Raw genomic sequence first — 24,288 nt, forward strand, 5'->3', positions numbered from 1 at the left:
ACATGGAACAGCAGTAGAAGAGCAGAGAATATGAGAAATGTACAATAAAGGCTTTAACAAATGTGGATCAAGTAACTTCTGTGATCATGTATGTTATATATGTTTTACTCACTTTTTACTCACCTTTTACTCACTATGCACATTTCATTGTACCGTATCAGTGCTGCACGGTCCTGTCTGTTAAACTGTCTCGTCTGCTGTATTTATTGTAGTGTTATAGTCTTATGTTGCACATTTATAAAAATGTTGCACTTTATGTTGTCTACTGTATTGTTGTGCTATGTTGCACCATGGTTCTGGGGGAAGGTAATTTCGTTACACTGTGTACCTGTACACTGTACATGCTATTAGCACTGCAGTACTGTCATAGTGTAGCTTTTAGTATATTGGTTCACACCCAGGTGTCTGAAGACCCGCCTGCTTCCTTTAAATCTACTGTATGTAAAAATGTTGGGTCCCCTGTGAACTACAGCAGCACTGGAGAGCAGGTGCTGGATGGCATGAGGACGGTGTACCGACGCTGTGTAACCCCTGTGGAGTATGCTAACTCTTCATATTCAACAGCATCATCCAGATTTGCCAATAACCAGAGCTAATCCCAAAAACCTGCAACCTAAAGACTAGTCCCTGCATAATTTATTTTAGTATTGGAGCCTATGACCTTTCATAAACATACAGGTCATACTATAACCCCCCTAGCCTGAAGTCATAATTACTTTTGGGGAAAAAGTACAAATTTCACAGAGCATGCGGAAGAATCATTTTAAACCGAGCGGGTGTGATGCGTTCTCCTTTCAAAGCAGATGAATCCGATTCCAGGTTATGTTTAGTCAGAGAGAGAGAGAGACAGAGTGCGACAGAGCTACACACTTTGTTTTTACTATGAGGGAATGAGCCCTTCTGAAGTCTCCATTGCTCTACCAGCCGCCGTGCATTTGTAGCCAAGAAAACGAGCCAAAGAGTTGATAAGTAGTAGGAGAGAACAGTTGTAACGAAAAAAATAGCCGAAGAGTTGATAAGCTGTGAGAGTGTGCAGTTGTAGCGCAGAAAACGAGCCAAAGAGTTGATACACGCTGAGAGTGTGCTTGCAGTAAAACTAAGCCGGATCCTCTTTTAGAGTCTGGACGTGTTACGTAAGTACGTAAAGACGCGTGACGTGGCCAGAAGAAGAACTACCACGAAAAGTGACTCGAAACCTTAGTTTTTGGAATTAATATATTAGCCTTAGCAGGGATGGTCGATTCAGCACACTGGTACCATTAAACACAATATTTTATCCCTTAGAAATCCCTTAGAAATGCTTTTGCTTTTAGTTTAGAAACAAAATAATACGGACTGCCACTTTAAATTTTATTGTAAGTCAAATCAAAATATTTTGGACCATTATGCTAAACAATGCTAAGAACCAAACAAGGCGACAAAAGCGACAAATCTCAGGCTGTTGTGTCTATTATTAGACACCAGCTGTACGCACCTTTAACATTGAGCCGCAGCTCTCCAGACAGGCCTGGTGCTCCGGGGATGATGACGTTGCAGAGGTAGCGGCCCGAGTCTGACTCCTGTGTGTTGTTGATGTAGATGGAGAGATTGGTGGAGGGCATGGACATGGCGAAGCCGACACGCTTCCTAAACTCTGGACTCCCCATCCCGATCTGGCCTGAGGTGTAGGAAATGATCTGCACCAACACAAACACAACACATAATGACAACAGCAGTTATTAGCCACTGAATTAGAAGTAGCATGTCAAATGTTTACAGTTTTTTTGGGGGTTTCTAATGAACGTTTGAGTAGTTCTTATAATTAAGCAAATATTTGTCATAATGTCAAGAATAGTATTACAAAAAAATATTCATAATTATTAAGAAATAATTTTAGAGTCATATTGGGCACTCCTACAGTAAAGGTGGAATTCTGGTTTAATGGTCATTAACCTGTTAAATTAATGGCTATAGGTTGGGCTTCTGACCAACTCATGTGGGAAAACCCTTAATAAGCCTGTTAAGCCTATTTAATAAGCACTTAGTATGTACCAATATGGGTTCAGACTAGGGCTGCACAATCATGGAAAAATTTGACATTGCATTGTTTTTATTTTGACAATATCAGAATCAGAATCAGAATCAGAATCACTTTATTTCGCCAAGTATGTTACATATACAAGGAATTTGTCTTGGTGAGAGCAACACGTGTATGACACATAACAAATACAGAGACTATAGACAAACATCACACTACAAAAGAATGAACAATAAACAATAAATAGAATAAGAATAGAGTTAAAAGTTCTACAGAAATAAAGAGCACTGAAGAGTGATAGGAGCTAAGAGCTAAATAAAATAAAATAAAATCTGTACTGTACACATATGAATATATTATTAGAACCGAATGTTTCTGAGGTAGGTTTATCTTAAATATTGCTTAGGAAGTTACAGAGGAACATCTGTATAGCTGTGCAAATAAGCAAAGTGCAAGTGAGCAGATTGTAAATCCAGTCAGTTGTGAATACAGTTCAGTGAGTGAGATGTTTGGAGACTCAGATGTGTCCACTGTGGTTAAGGAGTGCTACAGCTCTGGGAAAGAAGCTGTTTGCGTGTCGTGTTGTGCTGGTTTTGATTGTTCGAAGCCTTCTACCAGAGGGGAGAGTCTGGAGGTCTTGAAACAGGCTGGAACGGAGCAGAGCTCCAGTGATTTGTGAAAGATACTGGTGAAAATTGGTGCTAGTTGTTCACAGCAGTGTTTTAGGGTGGATGGAGAGATTGAGTCAGGCCCCGGAGCTTTCCTCACCTTCTGCCTGCTGAAGAGCCTGTGGACGTCCTGCACATTGATGGAGAGACGAGCGGGGGGTGGAGGTGAGAGAGTCAGCGTGGGGGAGGAGGGGAGGTGATGATGATGGGGGGAGGCAGTTTGCTGAGTGACTTTTGGGAGTTCAAATCTACAGTAGAACTCATTCAGGTCGTTGGTGAGCTGTCGGTCGTTCAGGAGGAGGGGGGTCTTTCTCACTTTGTACTCAGTGAGAAGTTGAAGACTGTTCCAGGCTGAAGATGGGTCATTGGCAGTGATATGGCTATTCAGATCGGGTTATTAAACAATGCAGGACCCACGTGCTGTCTCACAACCAAGATGAGCTGAGTCAGTGCTATAGAGTCAGCCAAGCACTCAAAACCCGAGGAAAACAGCGAAACAATAATATTTAAGCATTTAAATGGCCTTTTAAAAGTAAAATAAGAACTTTTTTCTGGGAATAAAAGCGTAATTTCGGATGCAATTGGAAATATCTGTGCAAAACTTTGCGGAACTGAGGTGCACAGCTTTGGATGGGCTGTCTGCGCTGTATTTACAAGTAGGTGTCCAGCCATGTGGAGGCCATGCAGTTACCTCGTGTTTACCACTCCCCCTCCCCATCATGCTCCCCCTCACGCTTCTCAGGCAGCAGCAGCCTGTCTCTCACACAGACACAGAGACAGCGCTGTGTAACTATTTTTATGTGTCAAGAATCAAAACATTGCAACATGACATGTGTGTTTTGATGACAAAGACAATGCCTAAACGATATATCGTGCAGCTCTAGTTCAGATTGTTCATTCAGAATTAATCAAAGAATATAAGAAAAAAATCTAACAAATAACAGATGAAGGCGGTCCCTTTTAATCATTTAGGTAAAAGACAAATACAGTAGCTCCTACATTTGCGAGCAGAATTAATGACTGAAGCAAATCTTCCTCGTAATGATAATCCCCCGATGCATGTAGGACACAGATGGTCTAGTTATGGGCTGATTTTCCCTTTATTTAAGATAATCTTGAAATCAATGGCAAGTGAAAGTACTCAGATTATCATAATCACTGCAAAGATTACAAACATATGCTAACACATGCATGTAGTACGCTCAACTAAAAAAACAATCTTTAAACTATAGCATCCTCTTCTGAATATTAATTTGAATCTTAACATACACTGCCTGGCCAGAAAACGTTACGCATTCACTGTGGCATTGTTTCAATAAGCTTCTGCAATGTTACAAGATTTATTTCAATCCAGTGTTGCTGCATTAATATTTCAGCAAGATGTTGTAGCAGCATTGATGATGGTAGAGTCTGACCACTGCACAAAGCAGCTCTTCTCCATCCAGCACATCCCAAAGATTCTCAATGAGGTTAAGATCTGGACTCTGTGGTGAACTCTCTCTCAATCCATGTGTGAAAATGATAAATGATGATCTCATGCTCCCTGAACCCTGAACTCTTTCACAATTCCAGACCCATGAATCCTGTTATTGTTATCTTGGAATATGAAGAAAAATAAATTCATTGATGGAATAACCTGGTCTATATTCAGTATATTCACGTAGTCAGCTGACCTCATTCTTTCAGCACATACTGTTGCTGAACCTAAACCTGCAGACCAACTGCAGCATCAACCAACCCCACATCATTAACTTACTTACATCCAGGTGACCAGGCAGGGCATTTTAAGTGTTTTCTGACAATGATAAGGATTACATGAACAAGAAGCATGTTTGTGATTCTTTCTTGGATTGTGTAAATTTGGTGAATTCGTCCAAATCGGTGTGAACTAAGTATCATTAAACCCTGTGGTGCTAAACGCCATTATTTGCTATTGAATAATTTACAAAAATTGGTCAAAAAACAAGACTGTAGATCAGACAAAGACGTATTCACACGTTTTTTTACTTTAGCTCTAGTATTTTCCTTTGACTTATAGATGAACCATCAATTTAAGGTATACTGGACCAAATGGACTCGTTCTAAAACACAATTACAATCAATGTCACAAAAAAGGATGAACGCAGAATTAATCAGCCTATACGAATGGAACGTGATGGGTAGTTGAGCCAGACTTTCATGTAGTGACTCAGAATTGCAGCAGTCTTTGTCTTAGAGAAGACCAAATGTTGTGATGTACTGTAGTGAAGGTCTGGTGTCATGAGGTGGGTGCAATTTTGTATGGTGCCAAATCACCTTCTGTCTTTATTACAGACACTTTAGCAGCACAATGTTATGTTAGTGAGGTTGTGCAACCAGTGAAGACACAGATACTATGCCATGGTCAGACACATCCCCAGACATATCCCCATATGAAAATATGTGGGATGCGGTTGGAAGACCTATTAATACGCCACTCCAATCGGAAAATTATCAGAAATATCAGTGTATATTTAAGCTGTATAGGATGAATTATTGTTGGACACCATTAGGAACCTTTGCAGCTCCTTGTTGAGATGACTGGCATGTTGCATTACTCAAGTATAGCTCAATAAATATGACCAAGTGTTGCCCATATCAGTCTAAAATGTTTTAAAAATAACATATTCTTCCAAATGGCATTGCAACCTGTCACGTCCTTCTGGGTGCAACTATTTTATGCAACCATTATTTTGACGATGAGTATATTAGTGAATATAAGTATAAAGAGACACTACTAAAGTTCTAACAACATGAAAAACTCAGCAAACTTGACACTCACCTGTTTGGAGTCATTGGCCATGAAGTTCCAGATGACTGTATTCTTCTCAATGGGGGATGTGGGCGTGTACCAAGCCTCCAGAACTACCATTTGGCCCTTGATTACTTCCATGTCTTTTCTTGGCATCTCAACTTTCTGCAAATCACCTGCAATGACGGCAGATAGGAGCATATTTATAAGGTACCTCTAATGAGGAGGGTGCAAATATTGGCTAAGTAACAAATGCTATATTTAGAATCCATCAACTGGTCAAATTGGAGAAAGGACAAAGATCACTTGAGGTACCAGATTACCTTCTGTAGTGAATTTAAACATGAGACAATGACCCAGTGTTTAAACAGGGAATAGAAATAGTTATTTATGTGTTATGAACACTGAATAAAAAGGCTGTGTCTGAATACACAGGCTGGTGCCTTGCTGTATAGGGCTCTAACTGAATCACAAAAGCAACAATTTATCCTTAATTACAGCACAGTTAGTTTGGACCCTGCATTGTGATTGGCTGAGAGGCATTCTATAAGTGCCATTATCAGCTGGTAATGCACCGTAACCTTAAAAATCCAGAACAAGAATAGCTGGTAATTGAGAAAAAACGTTTTTTTCTGGATGGCCAGCTGCTCTTTAGCTATATTTTTAGCATGTGAGTTCCTATATTTTACCTGGGCAACATTTTAAGAGTTGGGTTGAAGACCATAACAACTAACAGGTTCAAGATTGATCATCCTAAAGAAAGTCACAAAATTAACTTTAGACAGAAGATATCCCAAATGGAGAAATATGACAAAAAAATGGAAAGTGGTGAAAGTGGATGCTACAGCGTTCATTTCTCGCCGAGCTTTTGAATGCTCACACCTGGACTGCCTTGTATAAATACCCCCTGTTCTTTTTGTTCCCTTGCTAGCTCTTCTAATAAGTGTTTCTTTGGTTTGTTTTTGTGTCACCGACTCCTCTTTGTAATTTTTGTATTTTTTGCCATCATTTGTTATTCATTACTGACCCATTTTTGTACGTATACTTCCCCTTTTTGCTGTCCTTGGTTTGGTCCGCATGACATTTTGTATGTTAAGCCTAAGTAACTGTTGAACAGGGAACAAAAAAGGATCTTATATATTGGTAGTGGTACACTCTGACCAAACCAAAAGCCAAATTGAAAACCATTTAAACATCATTATCCAAGAATCAGCAAAAAAAAAAACACCTTAAGAGGTTTTGGTCCAAACAGGTCAAAGACATTAACCAGAAGGCTTTTTAAAAAACAACAGCAAAAAAAACAACAACATATACATAAATATAGAACAAGAACAGCTACACAAGCTCTGATAGAGAGACACTGCAGCTGAGCTTTTCTTGATTTGGGAAATTCAGTTTCCCCAATCGATTTAAGCTCATGGTTTAAGGATATTCTTCATATGTCAGCAGAAGAAGAAAAAGGAAAAAATTTTTTACAAGCGTTTCACTGTAGATTCACCCAGTGCTCTGCTGCGTAAGTACAATTCCTGGTAAAAAAAATCACCAGGAATTACTAAGAAACATCCAATGAACTGCCAGGGTAGTATCCGTACTGAGCCAACGTAGCTGCAAGATTTTCACTCCGGCCAGGAAAAGGCACAAATACATCGTAACATCAAGCAAACAAATGAACAAACAAACGAGTAAAAAAACTGTGCAGGGAAAGAAAAAAAGCCTAAAAGAGGTTTGTACAAAGTACTTTCCCTCCAAGGAAATCATAAGCTATTCTTAACTTTTATTTCTTGTTTTAGTTCTGCTCTTAGTTTTTTTATTTATTTATTTTGATTTCTTTCATTATTTTATTTGTAACAGTTATGTATTATTACTTTTAACTTATTTTAATTTGTTTCTTTTAGTTTTAGCTTAATTTAATTACGTTTTTAATTGGATTAATCTCATTATCATCTTTTTTACCTTAATTTCTTATCAATTTACCCACAAGTTTTATTTTTTATCTCTTTTTATCTTCATTCACTGTTATTTTAATCTAATCTTTTCTTTAAATTTAAAATGATTAAATGTAGTTACCTATTTCCTTGGCATGTCAATTCTTGTTCTTGCAAATGCTCGGCTATGTTGAAAATGAAGTTTCGAGTCAAAATAAAGGGTAATTGATTGATTGATTGATTGATTGATTGGTAAAGAGCGACCAGATGATTAGGTAGAGATCGAACAGGTGGAATCAGGTATTCTTCTAGTTGTTTAGGATGAAAACCTGCAGCCACACATCGGCCCTCCGCAGATAAGATTGGACACCCCTGCTATAAACCTTTGTCCAGACCAGAAACAAAAAAAAAAACGGTTCACTTACAGGGCAGGTACTCTCCTGTACTGGTCAGTTGAAGGTGGATCAACTGATCCCAGCATGCGGTACCGTCCAGATCAGCCAGCTTGGCGGTGGATCCACACAGACAGGCAGCAGAAGCAGCGAGCGGCGCTCGGATCTCCGCTGAACTGAACTGCACTGCACTGCTCAGCCAAGTCTCTTCACTTATGGAATTAAACTGAATTCAGCTGGGAGCATTAGAGCAGAGGAGTGATGTCAGGTTGTCGGCATCTTGTTTTCTGGCTTAAAGTTTTGCCCACTCTGCTTCCTTACTGCCCACGAGAGCCTGTGACCCGGCAGTGTCCCTCTCGCTCTCTTTTTTTCCCTATTTTCATTTCGGCCGTGGATCTGGTATGTCCATCCCTCTAATCCCTAAACAATCCCCCCCTGGCTCAATCTTTCAAGCCATTCTCGAGCCTCACGTGAATCAAGTACATCAGACTTAAAGATGATGTAACACACGGTGGCTTTGGTGGCCGTCCCCACCTCCGGATTGTCTTCATTCATGTTCTCAATGCAGGATAATGTTCAAATCATTCCAATTAAAGGATCTACATGCATAGCAGCCAAACAGCACACATAATACATCTTTAGATTACAGCTTTTGAAAGAGACTACTAGATTTATTAGTTGTTGCCTGATTAATCCATATTAATAATTTTCATGTGTTTTTCTTAAAAGCTATGAAACGGGAATGTTCGTCAAATAAACAGTTTTGTGAATGGCTCTCTCTTACGCAGTGATGTGCAGTAAGGCCCTTATAACACCTTAGAGAAGGGGTGACAATTGGTGCATGTAAATCATTAGATAATATTTAATAAGAAAATATATTTTATAGTTATTGTAAATTGTAAGCATATATTTTATAAATTAACTAAAAAAAACAGCAATTATTTCAAAGCACTACTTTGCGCTTTTCAGTTGCTACAGGACGCGCATATCTGACTGACAACAGTACTAACCAATCAAAACTGTTTTTAGAAATGGCTTTTGCCCCCCCAACAGTGTCTACTGATTTTAAGAAGGGTGTAGTAATGAGTCTATTAGCAAAGTCGTAGGACAATCTAACCAATCAGATTCATGATTTTCACTACGGGGCGGGGCCATGGCTGTCTAACCCCTTCTCAGCAGCGTTCCGATGAAGGTGCTATGTTAGTCGTAAAACAGAGCTCATGCTGGATTAGCTTGATAGTTAGATAACTATCATAGAACTGCGACCGTAAATCAGACAGATATTGTGTCTAATTAAATATCTAATATCTAAAATTAATAATAACTAAATTGAATTAATTATTAATTAAATTATTTATTAATAAATTAAATTAATAATTAAAAAGCCTTTTTTTAAAGGCTGCCCTTCAATCTGAAACTAATTCACGATAAAAGGCCGCCTGACTGGTGAGTTTTTGTGTGTACTTAATGTTTTGGCTGCTCTGGCGTAACGTTACTGTAGACATACAGATGAGTGATCTTAGTTGAACAGCTGTACTTGTAGGACAATTAAGCATTGATTGTTGTGGTCTGTTGTACATCGTATTTTTGTCGTTTGTAGCTGTGTTTGTGCTTGCATAAGGGGTACCCACTGGTAGTCACCTCACCTGACTTACAGTTAGTGATGGGGTAAAAAGAACAAAAATCCCCCTTATGCAGCAAGACAGCTCCTCTCGCATGACACTAGCAGTACGCCGACGCCAAGTATTGATGTTTTTTCAAATGTACAGCTGCTCTAAACGGATTTCAAAGCATTAAATCTGTTACCACTTTGATTTAGCAGAATGTCACGACTGCATAACTCCTTGTAAATCAAAAAGCAAAGAGGGCACAGCGAATTAAAGTTAGCTAACTGGCAGTAAAAAAAAAGCAACCCTCAGTAATGGGGTCAGGGGTCGGGGTAAGGTAATTGAGTAAACTTCAAATAGAGAATCTCTGCCTAACAAGCAAGAACCATCTAATGAAAAGTGCACATCAGCACAACAACAAGTATGTACAGCTATCCTGTACGTGTTTGTCCTGATCTTGTGAAAAAAGCAGCTAAAACCAACAGTAAATTGTAAATTGTAAACGAGATTCCTGTTCAATGACTATGGCTACTGACCTTAGGGATATGTATGTGGAGCTCCTGCATTGAATTTGGACTCACACACAAGATAATACCTCATAACATATACAGGTATGGGTGCTCTGAAGCCATCCACTGAGGTAACACTTCATGATCAGTTTACAGACATTACAGACATTAAAGTCACTGCACAGCAGTACAAATGGATTTAACCTCCATATTTAACCCATCTATGGCAGCACACAGCCTCAAAACATTTGGCAACCCACCTGAGAACCTGGGATGAAACTGTAGGACATTTAGGACTCTTGTAGGACTCTTTAAAGGTCTCATTCCATCATTTCTTTTAATAATTTAAATGTGTAGTTGTGGTCCCTAGTATGAATGTATTCAATGTGAGCTGTTTTTTTGTGGAAAAAAAGTGCTCCAGTGTTTCTGTACAGCCCTGCTTTAGTTCTCTGGATTAGTGGTCTCTGAAGAAAGACAGGATTTCAGCTCTTCCTCATGATACATGCAAACATATCGCCTTTGATTGGCCAACAGCACTGCCTCCCGCCACTGTCAATTTGACAGCTCACTCTAAAACTAAAAGGACAAAATGTTGTTTTCAGAGATACAGTCTTAGTTGAAAAGACATAGAACTGAGTGCTAGGTAAAGTTAACCCTTAAACTTCGCTTTGCTTTACGTCAAACTCTCAGCGCCGCTCGGCCATACTGGGCCACACTGAAAAAAATATAATTTGTTACCTGCCCCTACTCTCTATCTATAATTTAGCTATTTTTACTTCAGCTATTTTTTCGCCATTTAGCTATTTTATATATTTTTGCTAATTCTATGTTAATTATAAAAACGTATTCCTGTTACTCATAACATAAAGAGTAACAGGAGTGGCAGTAACAGGAATAATGCCATTAACAGGAATGGGCCCATTAACAGGAGTGATTTCTGGAGCTTCCTGGTTTTGATTTCAGTCATAATGCTATTAAACACATTATTTCCTGTCTCTTTAAGATGAGAATGGCTTTGAAATTTGTCTTAATCTTAATCCACTGTTGTGACATGTATCTGATCTCTGCATGGGGGGCTGGTTCAGGGGCAGAAAGTAGGGCATGCGTTGGTGCGGCTGCAGGAGTGGGACTGTGTTCTCCGAAGCCGATCAGAGCGCTGCAGGCTTGCACGGCTTCTTGCCGAGGTTTGAGCCTTGTCTCTCGACTCTGCGGCCAGGTTTATCTCCTCCCAGCATCACTGTGTCATCGCAGCACTTTATTAAATCAAGGAAAATCTTCCCTAATCCCCGGCTCCGGCTCCATCTGTGCTGCTGCCGGCAGCCGAGGAGAGGAGCAGGAAGGTGTGGAGCGTGTCACGGCCGAGTCTTTCCGAGGCCCATCGAAGAAAACAGCAATTACACTGTAATATTCAATGCTTTCGGCACATGAAGGAACTTTAACACATTTACTTGGCCAATGTCCAAACTGCCAGAAACACTGCTGATTGGATAAGAGGTCTAATTTAGTTTTTAAAAGATAAATTGTCATTATTTAGCAACGTTGTCCGTTCCAAATATAGAGCTCTGGAAAAAATAAGAGACCACTCAAAAATTATGATTTTTTTTTTATTTTACTAAATTGAAAACCTCTGAAATAGAATCAAGAGGAAGATGGATGATCACAAGCCATCAAACCAAACTGAACTGAACTGCTTGAATTTTTGCACCAGGAGTGAAGCAGCATAAAGTTATCCAAAAGCAGTGTGTAAGACTGGTGGAGGAGAACATGATGCCAAGATGCATGAATTTTGTTATTAAAACCAGGGTTATTCCACCAAATATTGATTTCTAAACTTTATGAATATGAACTTGTTTTCTTTGCATTATTTGAGGTCTGAAAGCTCTGCATCTTTTTTCTCTAATGCTCTAAATGACAATATTTGTATTTGGAATTTGGGAGAAATGTCATCTGTAGTTTATAGAATAAAACAATGATGTTAATTTTACTCAAACATAAACCTATAAATAGCAAAATCAGAGAAACGGATTCAGAAACTGAAGTGGTCTCTTATTTGTTTTCCAGAGCTGTATTACTGTGTTTGAAGACCTTGTAGCAACAGATCCTTAAAAGTTGAGATATCTTCATATTGACTTCCCCTAGCTACTTATTAGTTATTATTACATTTATTCATTTATTCAATTATTATTTATCTGTAAATAGCAAAATCAGAGAAACTGATTAAGAAACTGAAGTGGTCTCTTAATTTTTCAAGAGCTGTATTATAGTGCAATAAATAAATTATACTAATCATTGCTATTAAAAGTAGAATTCTTAAAGTCATAAAGATCTCACATGCTGCATTTATAGCTGGCAGCCTGGTGAGGGCAGCAGCGTATTGACAAATGACCATAACCAAGAGCCAAGCAGCTCTCATGACTTGAGAACTTTAAGAGTAGTTATGAGTAGGGAATATGAGTAAACTACCCACACAGTTCTGTTGTATATCATACAGTCACAAATCACCACAATATAATATGTAAAGCATAGATTACATTTAGATTAAAACTTTTAAAAATGACATGTGGTTTGGATATTGTGGTCAGAGAGCTGTAGGACCATATCACTGTGTGTGTCTGTGTATGAGGATGGCACCAAATTAAATACTTTACTTTAAACTACATTAGTGCAAATCCAATCCAATCATTTATCATAATAATAGTAATATGTTGTTATGCTGCACATACAGTGTATCACAAAAGTGAGTACACCCCTCACATTTCTGCAGATATTTAAGTATACCTTTTAAAGGGATAACGCTGACAAAATGAAACTTTGGCACAATGAAAAGTAGTCTGTGTTCAGCTAATATAACAGTGTAAATGTATTCTTCGCACTTATCTTTGCATTCCACACATGCTTCAGAACATCTCAACCAAAAAAATTAATCTTGATCTCATCAGACCATAGGACATGGTTCCAGTAATCCATGTCCTCTGTTGACATGGCTTCAGCAAACTGTTTGCGGGCTTTCTTGTGTACAGACTTCAGAAGAGGCTAGCTTCTGGGGTGACAGCCATGCAGACCAATTTGATGTAGTGTGCGGCGTATAGTTTGAGCACGGACAGTCTGACCTCCCACCTCTTCAATCTCTGCAGCAATGCTGACAGCACTCAGCTTATCCGGAAGTCTGTTCTAAGTGGATGCTGGATGATTGTGGCCACTGTGCTGCAGCTCAGTTTCAGGGTGTTTGGCAATCTTTTTGTAGTGCAACAATTCGTCTTTTAAGATCCTCAGAGAGTTCTTTGCCATGAGGTGCCATGTTGGAACTTTCAGTAACCAGTAAGAGAGAGTGTGAGAGCTGTACTACAAAATTGATCACATCTGCTCCCAATGCACACCTGAGACCTAGTAACACTAACGAGTCACATGACATATTGCATCAGCAACTACACTTAAACCACTAGATTCTGTATACCATGCGGCGCTAAGATTCATTACTGGCGACCCGTATAGTACACATCACTGTTCACTTTTTTAAAAAGTTGTATGGTCTTCTCTTGCTGTTTGTCGGGAAACACATTGGTTTATTTTCGTTTTTAAAGCACTTTCTCATCATATGCCACCGTACATCTCACAAAAACTCCTAGTTTCTAACCACCTTCAGACAGCTTACCACTGTTTTAGCTCATTTAGTTTTTTTATGATCTTTGGTAAATTTTAAGTTTCTTTCTTTCTTTCTTTATTTATTTTATTTTATTTTATTTTTTTTAGTTTACTTTTTAGTTTTTTTTTATTATTATGTTGGTTTGTTTAAGCGGGTTTTACTTATTTTTAGTTTCTTACTTTTTCTTTTACTATAGTTATTGCTTGTTTATATTTTACTATTTGTGTTTAGTTTTTCATTTATTCATCTGTAGTTGAATTTTTATTAGTTCTATTACCTTTTTTACCTATGATTTTATGATTCCTACCCTTAAATTATTATTTTTACCTTATTTGTTATATATCTTAATATTATTTTATTATTATCCTCTTTTTTAAATAATTCTAATAATCTACTTTTTTGTTGTTGTTGTTGTTTCTGTCAATCCCTTCCCTATGTAAATGCTCGGCTGCATTGTAAATGAGGGCCACCCTCAATGTACTCCGAGTTTAAATAAAGGTTGATTGATTGATTGATTTTGGAGGGAAAATGATGTTCAGTGTGTATTCTTTTAGGTTTGTACTTACTTTTGGTTTAGACTTTAATGGCTGTATATTGAGTTATTTTGAGGAAGGAATTGATTTACACTGCTAAAAACTAAGCTGCACACAGACTACTTTTCATTGCGTCAAAGTGTCATTTTATCAGTGTTGTCCCATGAAAATATATACTTAAATATTTGCCGAAATGTAAGGGGGTGAACTCACATTTATTATTATTATTTCCTATCCTTCTCTCATCCCATGTACTCAATAATGTAGAGTGTTAATATTTTATTAAGAATTCAATATTCAGCGTATGTTTAACATTGCATGGTCATAAGTGTTTCAAACAACCACGTTTGGCCTTAAGCTTGCCATCCGTTTCAGCACTAGCGTGCGGTGCTGTAACCGTAAACTCTTACAAAGAAGCTGATTGCAAATTCTGCCGCAGGTGCTCGAAGAAACCGAGAGGCTTTTACCAAATATCTGGATGAAAGCCCTGGGGGGAACCTTGAGACCTGAGTATCAACAGGAGTCCACTCTCATTAACCAGAGACACACTGTCTTCTAAAATAATCTCCTCACTGGCTCGCTTGTCTCCAGCTCACAAGGGTCTTGGAGATAAAGCTCCGGTGCAGACAATCGGCCTCGCTCTGAGCCGGGCCTTAAAATAACTGCTAATCTCGAGTGAGCGAAAGCGGCAGCCGCACATCAGAAAGCACTTTACGGAGAAGGGCCGTCGGGGGCCTGCCGGGCATGACCGACAACTCCCTACCTCATTTCAGGCTCAATGGCCTCCATTGTTGGGTGAATGTTGGGTTTAATTATCGCAGAGCTTTCCGCCGCACGTCTCTCAGGGAGCGATAGAGCTGAGGAACGGCCGGCCGCAGAGGGAACGCCGTGCTCAGGGCTGGTGAGGAGAACGCAGCGGGTCAAGACGACTGCTGTGGAGCTTCCTGAGTCTGCTAGTCTGTTTCCAGATTACTGTGTTTGTGGGTTAACCTGGAGCTTTCTGCCAGATGGTGCTTCAATAATAAATATTTGGAAGGGGCTCCTTTAAATAGGATTACATTAGCTTAATCTCCACAGCTATTTTAAGCAATCGTGAGTGTGCTATGTCATCGCAGGGCCTCTAAATCCCCTCTTAAGTTTTGATGGTGTTTAGATTGATTCTTCATGCACAAACGCACACAGACTCTCACCTCTGTGTGTCTGCAGATTGGGAGTCTTTCTCTCATTTCTATAGGTTTAACAAGATGGTTTACTATGTGCACAATCAATACCAATACACTGCAAGCGTAGATAAGATACATTTTCCTTTAAATAATTTGAGGAAATTGGTTGCCTTCCATTTTTATGTTAACTAAACATAAACCTTTTAAAAGTTACTATGCCTATGTTTTTTTGTTTGTTATATTAACTACACAGCAAGGCAAGACACATTTTTTTATGTAGCACCTTTCATATACAACAATCACTCAATGTTCTTTACCAATTAGAAAATACAAATAGATAGGGGTGTGACGAGACACTAATATTGCGAGAACGAGACGAGATTTAAAAATAAAATCTTAAAGAAAACGTCAAAAATGAAAAATGGCTTGAAAACTAGAGTTTTATTTGATGGTTTGTGTTTTTTTTCTCCTAAATCTCTTGTAATTTAACTATGCATAACCATAACCAGTCATATTAAGACTATACTTGAAGTGGAACAGAGACAGAACATGTTTTTAAATACAGTACAGAGCTAAGGGATTAGTACACCTGCCTATGATGGATTTACTTACAGTATTTATATATGGTTTGTATCTTGTTGGTCACTCTGTTACCGTTTATTGTTTCCACTGGAGCCAAAATGCAGCCAGACATACAACTTAAAAGTAGCAGAAGCATCTTCTATACAAATACCTGAATTTTCCTCTTCTGCTGAGAACTGCTCTCCACCATACTCTATCAGTATCGCTACTGTGTTGCCAGATCCCTCTTAAAAAGTCCACACTTAACTGTTTTTTTGCCCCGCGAGACAGGTTTAAGCCTGACGAGAAATATCGTCCGTATCGTGCCACAAGATCTCGTCACACCCCTACAAATAGAAAAATGTAAGAGAATCACGATACAAATGGAAAAAAAAATTAAATAGGAATAAAGCACACATAAAACCTAATAAAAAATGATTAAATCAATACATTTTAAAGAAGAAAAATTAACAAAGTTAATTAGAACAAAAGTGCCGTTACAGAATAAAAGTGTGTGTAGCTGCAGTGTTTTAAACTAACATGAAGGCCTGCACAACAAAAAAATATTTTGTTTTCTTTTACATTTTGTTTAACTAAGTTATAGACTTAACTAAATTATATAATAAAAAAAAATATGACAAAAAAGGCTACAAAATGAACAGTATAGCACACAGAGAGAGCAGTTCAGAATATGATGCTTGGTTTAACAGCCTACTAAATTAAGGCCAGGCAGTTAATATAATATAATAATATATATGTACAATATATGATCTACAAGTTCAAACAAGCATGAGGGACACACCCAGTACACAAATAGATGGTAGGGGTGGGAGATATGGCCCTAAAATAATATCACGATATTTCATGGTATTTTTGCGATAACGATACTCTTGGCAATATGACAAAACATTAAATAAAAAAATTATTTCCAGAATACACTACTGCAACAAAATAAAAATTAAATTGTATTGTTGCATACAATATGATATGGCACACCCCTAACTCTATAATCCAGAATGTCATGATACTAATAATAATTCACTCCAAATATCTCCATATATCCAGGTTTACAGTAAAATAAATGATACTGGACAGATATAATCTGTTTTAGTAGATATAAAATGCCAAATGGGGACAGAATTAATTTTTCTTTTGCTAAAAACAGTAAAAAAGTAGTACCCTGATGTGATAATTAGGGATGAGTGATATGGCACCATATTTCAGTGTATAATGTCGTTCACGCTATTCAAAAATGTAAAAAGATGCTGTCACTTGCATCTCAATGAGACTAAAACTTAATTATTATAAATTGATTCAACAAATGTTCACCTACTCAAAGTAGTTGTGTTTTTTTAAATAGTGCAAATGTACAAAAAACTGACTTGGCAATTTATTTCAGTTTAAACTAACTGTGGGTTTACAGTGTACATAAGCGTTCATCTTGTAGTATAATGGTAAAACAAGATCTCTCTACACTGAAATAAAAAAACAACAACAACAAAAAAAAAACATGTCATCATTGAATCTAGCCTCAAATCAATGTGCCCTCAGCAATATTGATCCATACCTCCATCAGCCATCCTCTCAAGAGTCTGCACGAGGATGGATGCTCCACCTAAATGCTAATAAAGCAGAGCATCTCTGCCTAGTGATAAACAGTCAAGAAGTAAGTGTGAAATACTTTGTAAAGTAAAATATGGAAATTAAAGATCTAAAGAACTCTGCTGAAGCCTGTTTTTTATTATTTATTTTTTATTTTTTTAAGACCCTGGCAGTATAAGGATCATTCTCATTCAGCTTACTTGACTAGGTTAAGCCAGAACACTTTGTTTTGATTTGCCTGGTGTTTGGGAGGGAAGCTCCATAAATCCACAGAAGGAATGCTGCAGGAGACAGGGTATCAATCATACAGAATATGACAGCTCTGAGAGGCTCTCCATCTCTGCCGTGGAAGTGCTGGGGAGGAAAATGATACTGCTTCACAAAACCACTCTCTCCATTGCCCCTGGCATATGGACACAATCTCCTCCTACAAAATCTGGGCAAGAAATATTAATCCATGCAACAGGCAGATGGCCTGGGTTTGAATTATGTATGGCGGGTGATCCTGGAGAGGAAAGAGAAGACGATATCTTCCGGTGGGGAAGGAGAAATGTGCGTTTCTTCTTTAAAGCTAATCTGAATCAGGACATACAGTTCTGAAAAAAATTTAAGAGACCACTTCAGTTTCTGAATCAGTTTCTGTGATTTTGCTATTTATAGGTTTCATTTAGAGCATTTAATTATTTGCAGAAAATGATAAATGGCTGAAATAACAGAGAAGATGTAGAGCTTTCAGACCTCTAATACTGCAAAGTCATTACTTCATATTCATGAAGTTTTAAGAGTTCAGAAATCAATATTTGGTGGAATAACCCTGGTGGTTTTTAATCACAGTTTTCATGCATCTTGGCATCATGTTCTCCTCCACCAGTCTTACACACTGCTTTTGGATAACTTTATGCTGCTTTAGTCCTGGAGCAAAAAAATCAAGCAGTTCAGTTTGGTTTGATGGCTTGTGATCATCCATCTTCCTCTTGATTATATTCCAGAGGTTTTAACTCATTTTTAAGATGCAATAAAGTGGGAATTCTAGGCTGAAATCTGATATTACACATATCTGCACATGTCTGACAATGCCAATATACACATTTATAACTTACAGAGAGACCACACACCCCAGTACAACTTTATAAGTTTAAAACTAATAAAAATAAATAAAATATTGCTTAAAGCTGATGTCTATACATTTCAGGATTTGTGGGATTTAGGGCCCTCCCTGGTGAGAACGGGTAATTGCACCGAGCATGCGTAAGAATCATTTTAAACTGGGCAGGTGTGATGCAGACTCTTTTCAGAGTGGATGAATCCGATTCCAGGTTATGTTCAGTCAGAGAGACAGAGAAATTGCGCTCAGTCAGAAACTTTACGTTTCGTTTCTTTGGTTTTACTATGAGTGAATGAGCTACTGAGCTCTGAGTTTCCTCTTCTGAAGTCTCCATTGCTCCACCAGCCGCTCGCGTTCAGTAAAACTGAGCCGGATCCTCTTTTAGAGGCTGTACGTGTGACGTAAGTCTGTAAAAATGTGTGTCGTGGCCAGAAGAACTCACACAAAAAGTGACCCGACACCCCAGTTTTTATAGTTAATATATTAGGCATAGCAAGGATGGTCATCAACCATTTTTTTATGATGAATGTATATTGATACAAAAAAGCCATTGATTTCCAAAATACATGAGCAACAACACAAAATCACGAGTCACAATGAACGCCCTAAAGAAATATATTTACTAAAATAATTCTCAGCCAGAGAGATCTTGGCACAAACCCAGAGATGTCCTAAGTTTAACCAATAACAAGAAGATAGAGTGACCATATACCATATAATCATAATTAATGAGGCGGAAGGAAACTCATATCCAGAAACTTCTCACACCTGGTCTCCTGAAATGAGCTAGCCTGCACCCGCAAGGTCACTCGGACAATAACTCACTGTAGCTCCTATCATCTAGCCAGGCTTTGGTAGAGGAAACAGAGCAGAACACAGAGTTAGGGAGCTCTGAACTCAAAGACCTTACATTTACGAGCAACCCTCAAGGCATAGATAACATGAGTATTTGAATGGTGTGCTTTGTTACTGTATATGAATTCCATCTATCATAAGTGAGGTTACATTGAATACACACAGCTCTGCAAAAAATAAGAGACCACTTCAGTTTCTGAATCAGTTTCTCTGATTTTGCTATTTATAGGTATATGTTTGTGTAAAAGAAACAGTGTTGTTTTATTTTAAAAACAATACAAATATTGTCATTTAGCGCATTTATTTGCAGAAAATGAGAAATGCCTGAAATAACAAAAAAGATGCAGAGCTTTTATAGATCTTAAATAATACAAAAAAAACCAAGTTCATATTCATAGAGTTTTAAGAGTTCAGAGATCAATATTTGGTGGAGTAACCCTGTTTTTTAATCACAGTTTTCATGCATCTTGGCATCATGTTCTCCTCCACCAGTCTTACACACTGATTTTGGATAACTTTATGCTGCTTTACTCCTGGTGCAGAAATTCAAGCAGTTCAGTTTGGTTTGATGGCTTGTGATCATCCATCTTCCTCTTGATCATATTCCAGAGGTTTTCAATTTGGTAAAATCTAAGAAACTCATCATTTTAAGTGATCTCTTTTTTTCCAGAGCTGTATATTATATGTGACATTAGTAGAAATATAATAATGTCACACCTTAACTTTCAAGAGAATTTAATATTTGGTCCTTTCATCCTGACAGTTTTTTAAGGGTCGTTCTCCGGAGTTCACTGAATTCCAGCATGGTTCTGTATTTGGATGCCACCATTATAACTCGGGTGGTGAAATGGCTTTTCTTTTAGATCCACCATCAGCTGTGATTGGTATTATTGAGATAGGAAGACTGCAGAAACCATAGTTTAGGTTACAGGACGATATTTTTATAAATAATTCATACCCACACTGCATCTCTTGGTGCAGCTGTGCAGCTATAGCTGCAAAAAAAACAGCAAAAGCAAACCACCTGTCCTTTTTTCTCCTCCTCGACCTGAGCATGAACTTCAGAGCAGCTGTTTACTGTTGCTCCACTCCAGCAAAAGATGCTCCACATATGAGCTGCTAACTCATCCATTTCCCTTTATAAAGCTACGAGTCTCTCGTCTCTCTAATATGAGGGTTTTTGTTGTTGGTGAAGAAGAAAGAGACGTTTATACAGGTATTAATGTGCAGCATGTGAAACGTTTCAGAGACAGATTCGTTCACATTACACACAGATACAGATCACTTACATTTACAGTGAATGTGAACCAACAAGAAGCCAAATCTGATCTGAGTAAAAAAAAAATAATTTGTTACAATATGATAAGAACAATTGTACAGCTGTATAGCGAATTGTAATCCTGGGCAGAGTAAAGAGGTTGTGAAGTCTGATTTGAAGAGTGAGGGGTCCACTGAGACTGATGAGGACTACAGCTCTGGAGAAAGAAATGCTGTTAGCATGCTAATAACTGCAAGCTGCAAAATGATCAAAACATCATTAAGGGAGTGATGGAATTATTGAAGGGTTTGCTTCCAAAATGCAGTAAATTCCATTTCCATCATTTTTCTTCACAGAAATTGGATGTTAAACGTGAGCTTCACATGCGTAGTGAGTCTCAGTGCTGTACAGTGATTAATCTCACTGTTATTAGAGAAAGAATTGTGTGAAAAAATGAATCTGCCACAATCAGAATGGAAGGAAAGAACTGGGCATTGTGATGCTAATGTCATCAGTAATAAGCTGAAATATGTTGGTCATTTCAGCCAATTTGAATGTATGAATTGTTTATTTAATTATGTGTAGCCACTGCTACTTTGGCCAATAAAAATCTAATTAAAATGGATTTTTTGTAATATCTGATATTTATGGAGGGCTAAAAATGAGCTTAAAATTGGCTAAAAACTTTTGGGCAATTAATTTCTCACAAATGATATGGTTCTTTCATTTTTACCCTTGTGTGGTGTTCGGGTCTGTAGGCCCCCTTTTTTTATTTTTCATCAAATGATACTAAAAAAATATTTTTTCAAACTCAAACTCATTGGCATTGGCTCATTTTTTGTGAAAAACATATATCAAAACACATTTCTGAAAAACACACACTGTACTCCCCACCCCCCTACACACCCCCCTCCCCCTACACATTTATATTACATACAGTATGTTTGGCCAAGGGCTAATAAACATTGCTTCATTTATAAATTTGAAACTAAACAAATTTTCTACTCATATCTTGAGTTTAATTCATTTTCTTTTACATTTAATTAAAAAACTAATAAAAAAAGAGTAGCACTTTTTAAAAGAAATGTAACATAAGAAAGGTAAAGGGCAAATATTAACCATGTAAGCTGTTTATATTGCTTGCAATTTAGGTGAAGCAAGCATGTGTAAAGCATTTTAATGTAAAATTGCTTAATTTAGCTGAATTAAATACAAGTAACAAAGTAAACGAGTAACAAAAATATGAACACCACACAAGGGTTAAACATAATTTGTGCTCCAACAGCAAAAGTGTAAACAGTGATTTAAACAGCATGAAAAGAAATGCTTGCTGGAAAGCAATCAAGAGGAAGTGGGACTGCACACACTCCCTTAAGCTTTCCTGATAAGGAGAGATTGACATTAACTCTTATTTGAAGGTGTTGTGGCTAAATTATGCTGGAGAAAGGGAGCTGAAAGCAGAACAGTTTGACGAAAGACAAGAACTAGTGTGTTATTTTATATTGCCTGTAGTGACTACTTCTTTCCCCGTTTTCTACATAATGAATAGTATGGCTTTGAAGCAAAGGTCATTTTCTCACATGACACATTTGGACGAGGTTTAAAGTGTCGACATCTGTCTTAAACTAGCCTACTTAACATAATCCCCGTATCAACCTGATGACATATATATGATGAAATCCCAGATTAGTCATTTTTTTGCAATTGGGGATGTATGGAAGTATTCAATAAATGCATTGTTTTTCATTCATTTAAAAAATGTCTAGTTGTGGCCTCTAGTATAAGCTGTTTTTATACTGGATCAACCCAACCCAGCCCGAGCCCGTGAACGTTCTGCCTGAGCCCGACCCAACCCAACCCATAAACTGCCATTATGAGCCCGACCCGAATCATAATCTGTCTGTTTTCAGGCTGTTTGAATGAGAGAAATATGATCAGAATTATGTTAATTAACACTGTAACATAGAAGCATAGAACTATTATTTAATTTTAATGATTTTTAAGAACAGCTGCACACAGGGCTGCGAGTCAAACGCAGAGGCGTTCACGTGCGCCCAGAGCTACGTGATTATAACATATTTCATTTTTCATTATAGTTTAATTTTATTTTGTTTTTTATTTTTGCTCCTACAGTTCAGTAAGTTTTAATTTGTTTTTTTAGGGTGGGCTTGCTAGAGAGATCAATTTAAGAAACAAACGAGAGAAGGAAAGAGAAAAGAGAGAGAGAGAGAGAGAGAGAGAGAGATTTGCGTGTTCTGGTGTATGAGCTACTCACAGGTAAAGGTTCTCACACACTGCATCTCCTGTTTCTCTTTCATCTGCCTCATGCTCATTTTGTAATCCCATAAATAATTCTGAAGTTTCTCATTGTTTTCTGTCGTATTTTGTGGCTAGCGCGAGCGCTTTTACCAAGAACTATACCACGGACCACGAGGTGCCACGCGCTGCTGCTGTTGTGCCATATCCGACTCCCTGCTGAATCCGACTCTGCTTCGCAAACAGAATCCGCAAACAGAACATCGCCTTTTTTTTAAATAAATCATTTTTACACTAATAACAGTTTCTGCAATGTCATATGTTACTTTACAACATGTGTAATAATGCAGTTCAGCCACTGACCTAGTCTTAGAGTATCTGTAAAACTCCAAATCCACCGGAGATCCTATTTATACTTATAGTTACACACTATATGTTTGTTTTTCTGAATATTTTCTTTGACTAGCTACTGCAGACAATGGAGGTTGAGCGAGAGTTTCATATGCAGCATCATAAACAACTCAGAGAGACCTATAGTATTTCACAAATACACAAATTGGATTTTATCCCTGTGTTTAAGGGGCAAGGCCAATGGTCATTATTAGATGTTGGTGATTTTTGGGCTGTCAGGCGGCACTGCATTAAAAACAGAAATCAACCACAAATGTGAGTGGGTTAATACCAACATTCAGTCAGTCCAGACTCTAGTTATCCAGAGAAAGACTCAATTTCCCAGAATGCACCTGTGCTAAACCCTCAGGACATGCCTGATCACAGGACGCATTGTTGTTTTCCGGCTCACCGTGCTTCAAATCATTACTCACACCTGGACTCCTGGATAAATAGCCATTCGATTATTGCCCCTGTCTGTGTCTGACTATTCTTATAAGCCTGACCCTTTATTTAATAAACTGAGTCTGTGTCTGGCACCCATGACAAACGTCAAGTGCTAAGCAGAACACACAAGAAGGACAAGAGTAAGACACACACAAACTGCTCAACTGACTTAACTACTTAATTAGCTTAATTAGGTAGTTGCTGGAGCGCCACTCCTTTGCCATTTGAGTTATTGCTCAGGTACTTCATCTCAGAAAGGTTATGTGTCTCACAACGATTCCTGCTTCAATTCATATTCTCAGCTCCTGCAGCAGCCATAAAACTGCTATTTTACTTAGGTGTGTTATTTTAAAAACAAATATATTTGCACCAGATTGTCAGCAATGGGGTTTTGTTAGTTTGAGATCATGCTAAAGAAGGCAATCGTCTTTCTTTATGATTCTATTACTTTATGCAATATACCCGTATTGCTGGCAGCAAAACAGCCCCAGACTGTGATGCTAACACCACCATGTTTAACAGTTGGTAGATTGTCATTTGGGTTCAATGCATCACCTTTACTCCTCCAAACATCACATCTGACAGTT

General features: G+C 37.9%; 1 protein-coding gene across 2 annotated transcripts in view; it reads right to left on the reverse strand.

The window, feature by feature from the left end:
* esamb (endothelial cell adhesion molecule b) overlaps window positions 1–24,288 on the reverse strand; it is an 81,799-nt gene that overhangs the window by 10,989 nt on the left and 46,522 nt on the right. For both annotated transcript variants that reach the window (XM_007260551.4, XM_007260550.4), the window contains exons 2-3: window positions 5,486–5,631; window positions 1,475–1,676 (exon numbers count right to left, since the gene is read on the reverse strand). In XM_007260551.4, the coding sequence (XP_007260613.3) occupies window positions 1,475–1,676; window positions 5,486–5,631 (348 nt within the window). The remainder of the gene's footprint in view (window positions 1–1,474; window positions 1,677–5,485; window positions 5,632–24,288) is intronic.

This window comes from Astyanax mexicanus, chromosome 18 (genome assembly GCF_023375975.1).
Source record: "Astyanax mexicanus isolate ESR-SI-001 chromosome 18, AstMex3_surface, whole genome shotgun sequence".
Classification (NCBI taxonomy): domain Eukaryota; kingdom Metazoa; phylum Chordata; class Actinopteri; order Characiformes; family Acestrorhamphidae; genus Astyanax; species Astyanax mexicanus.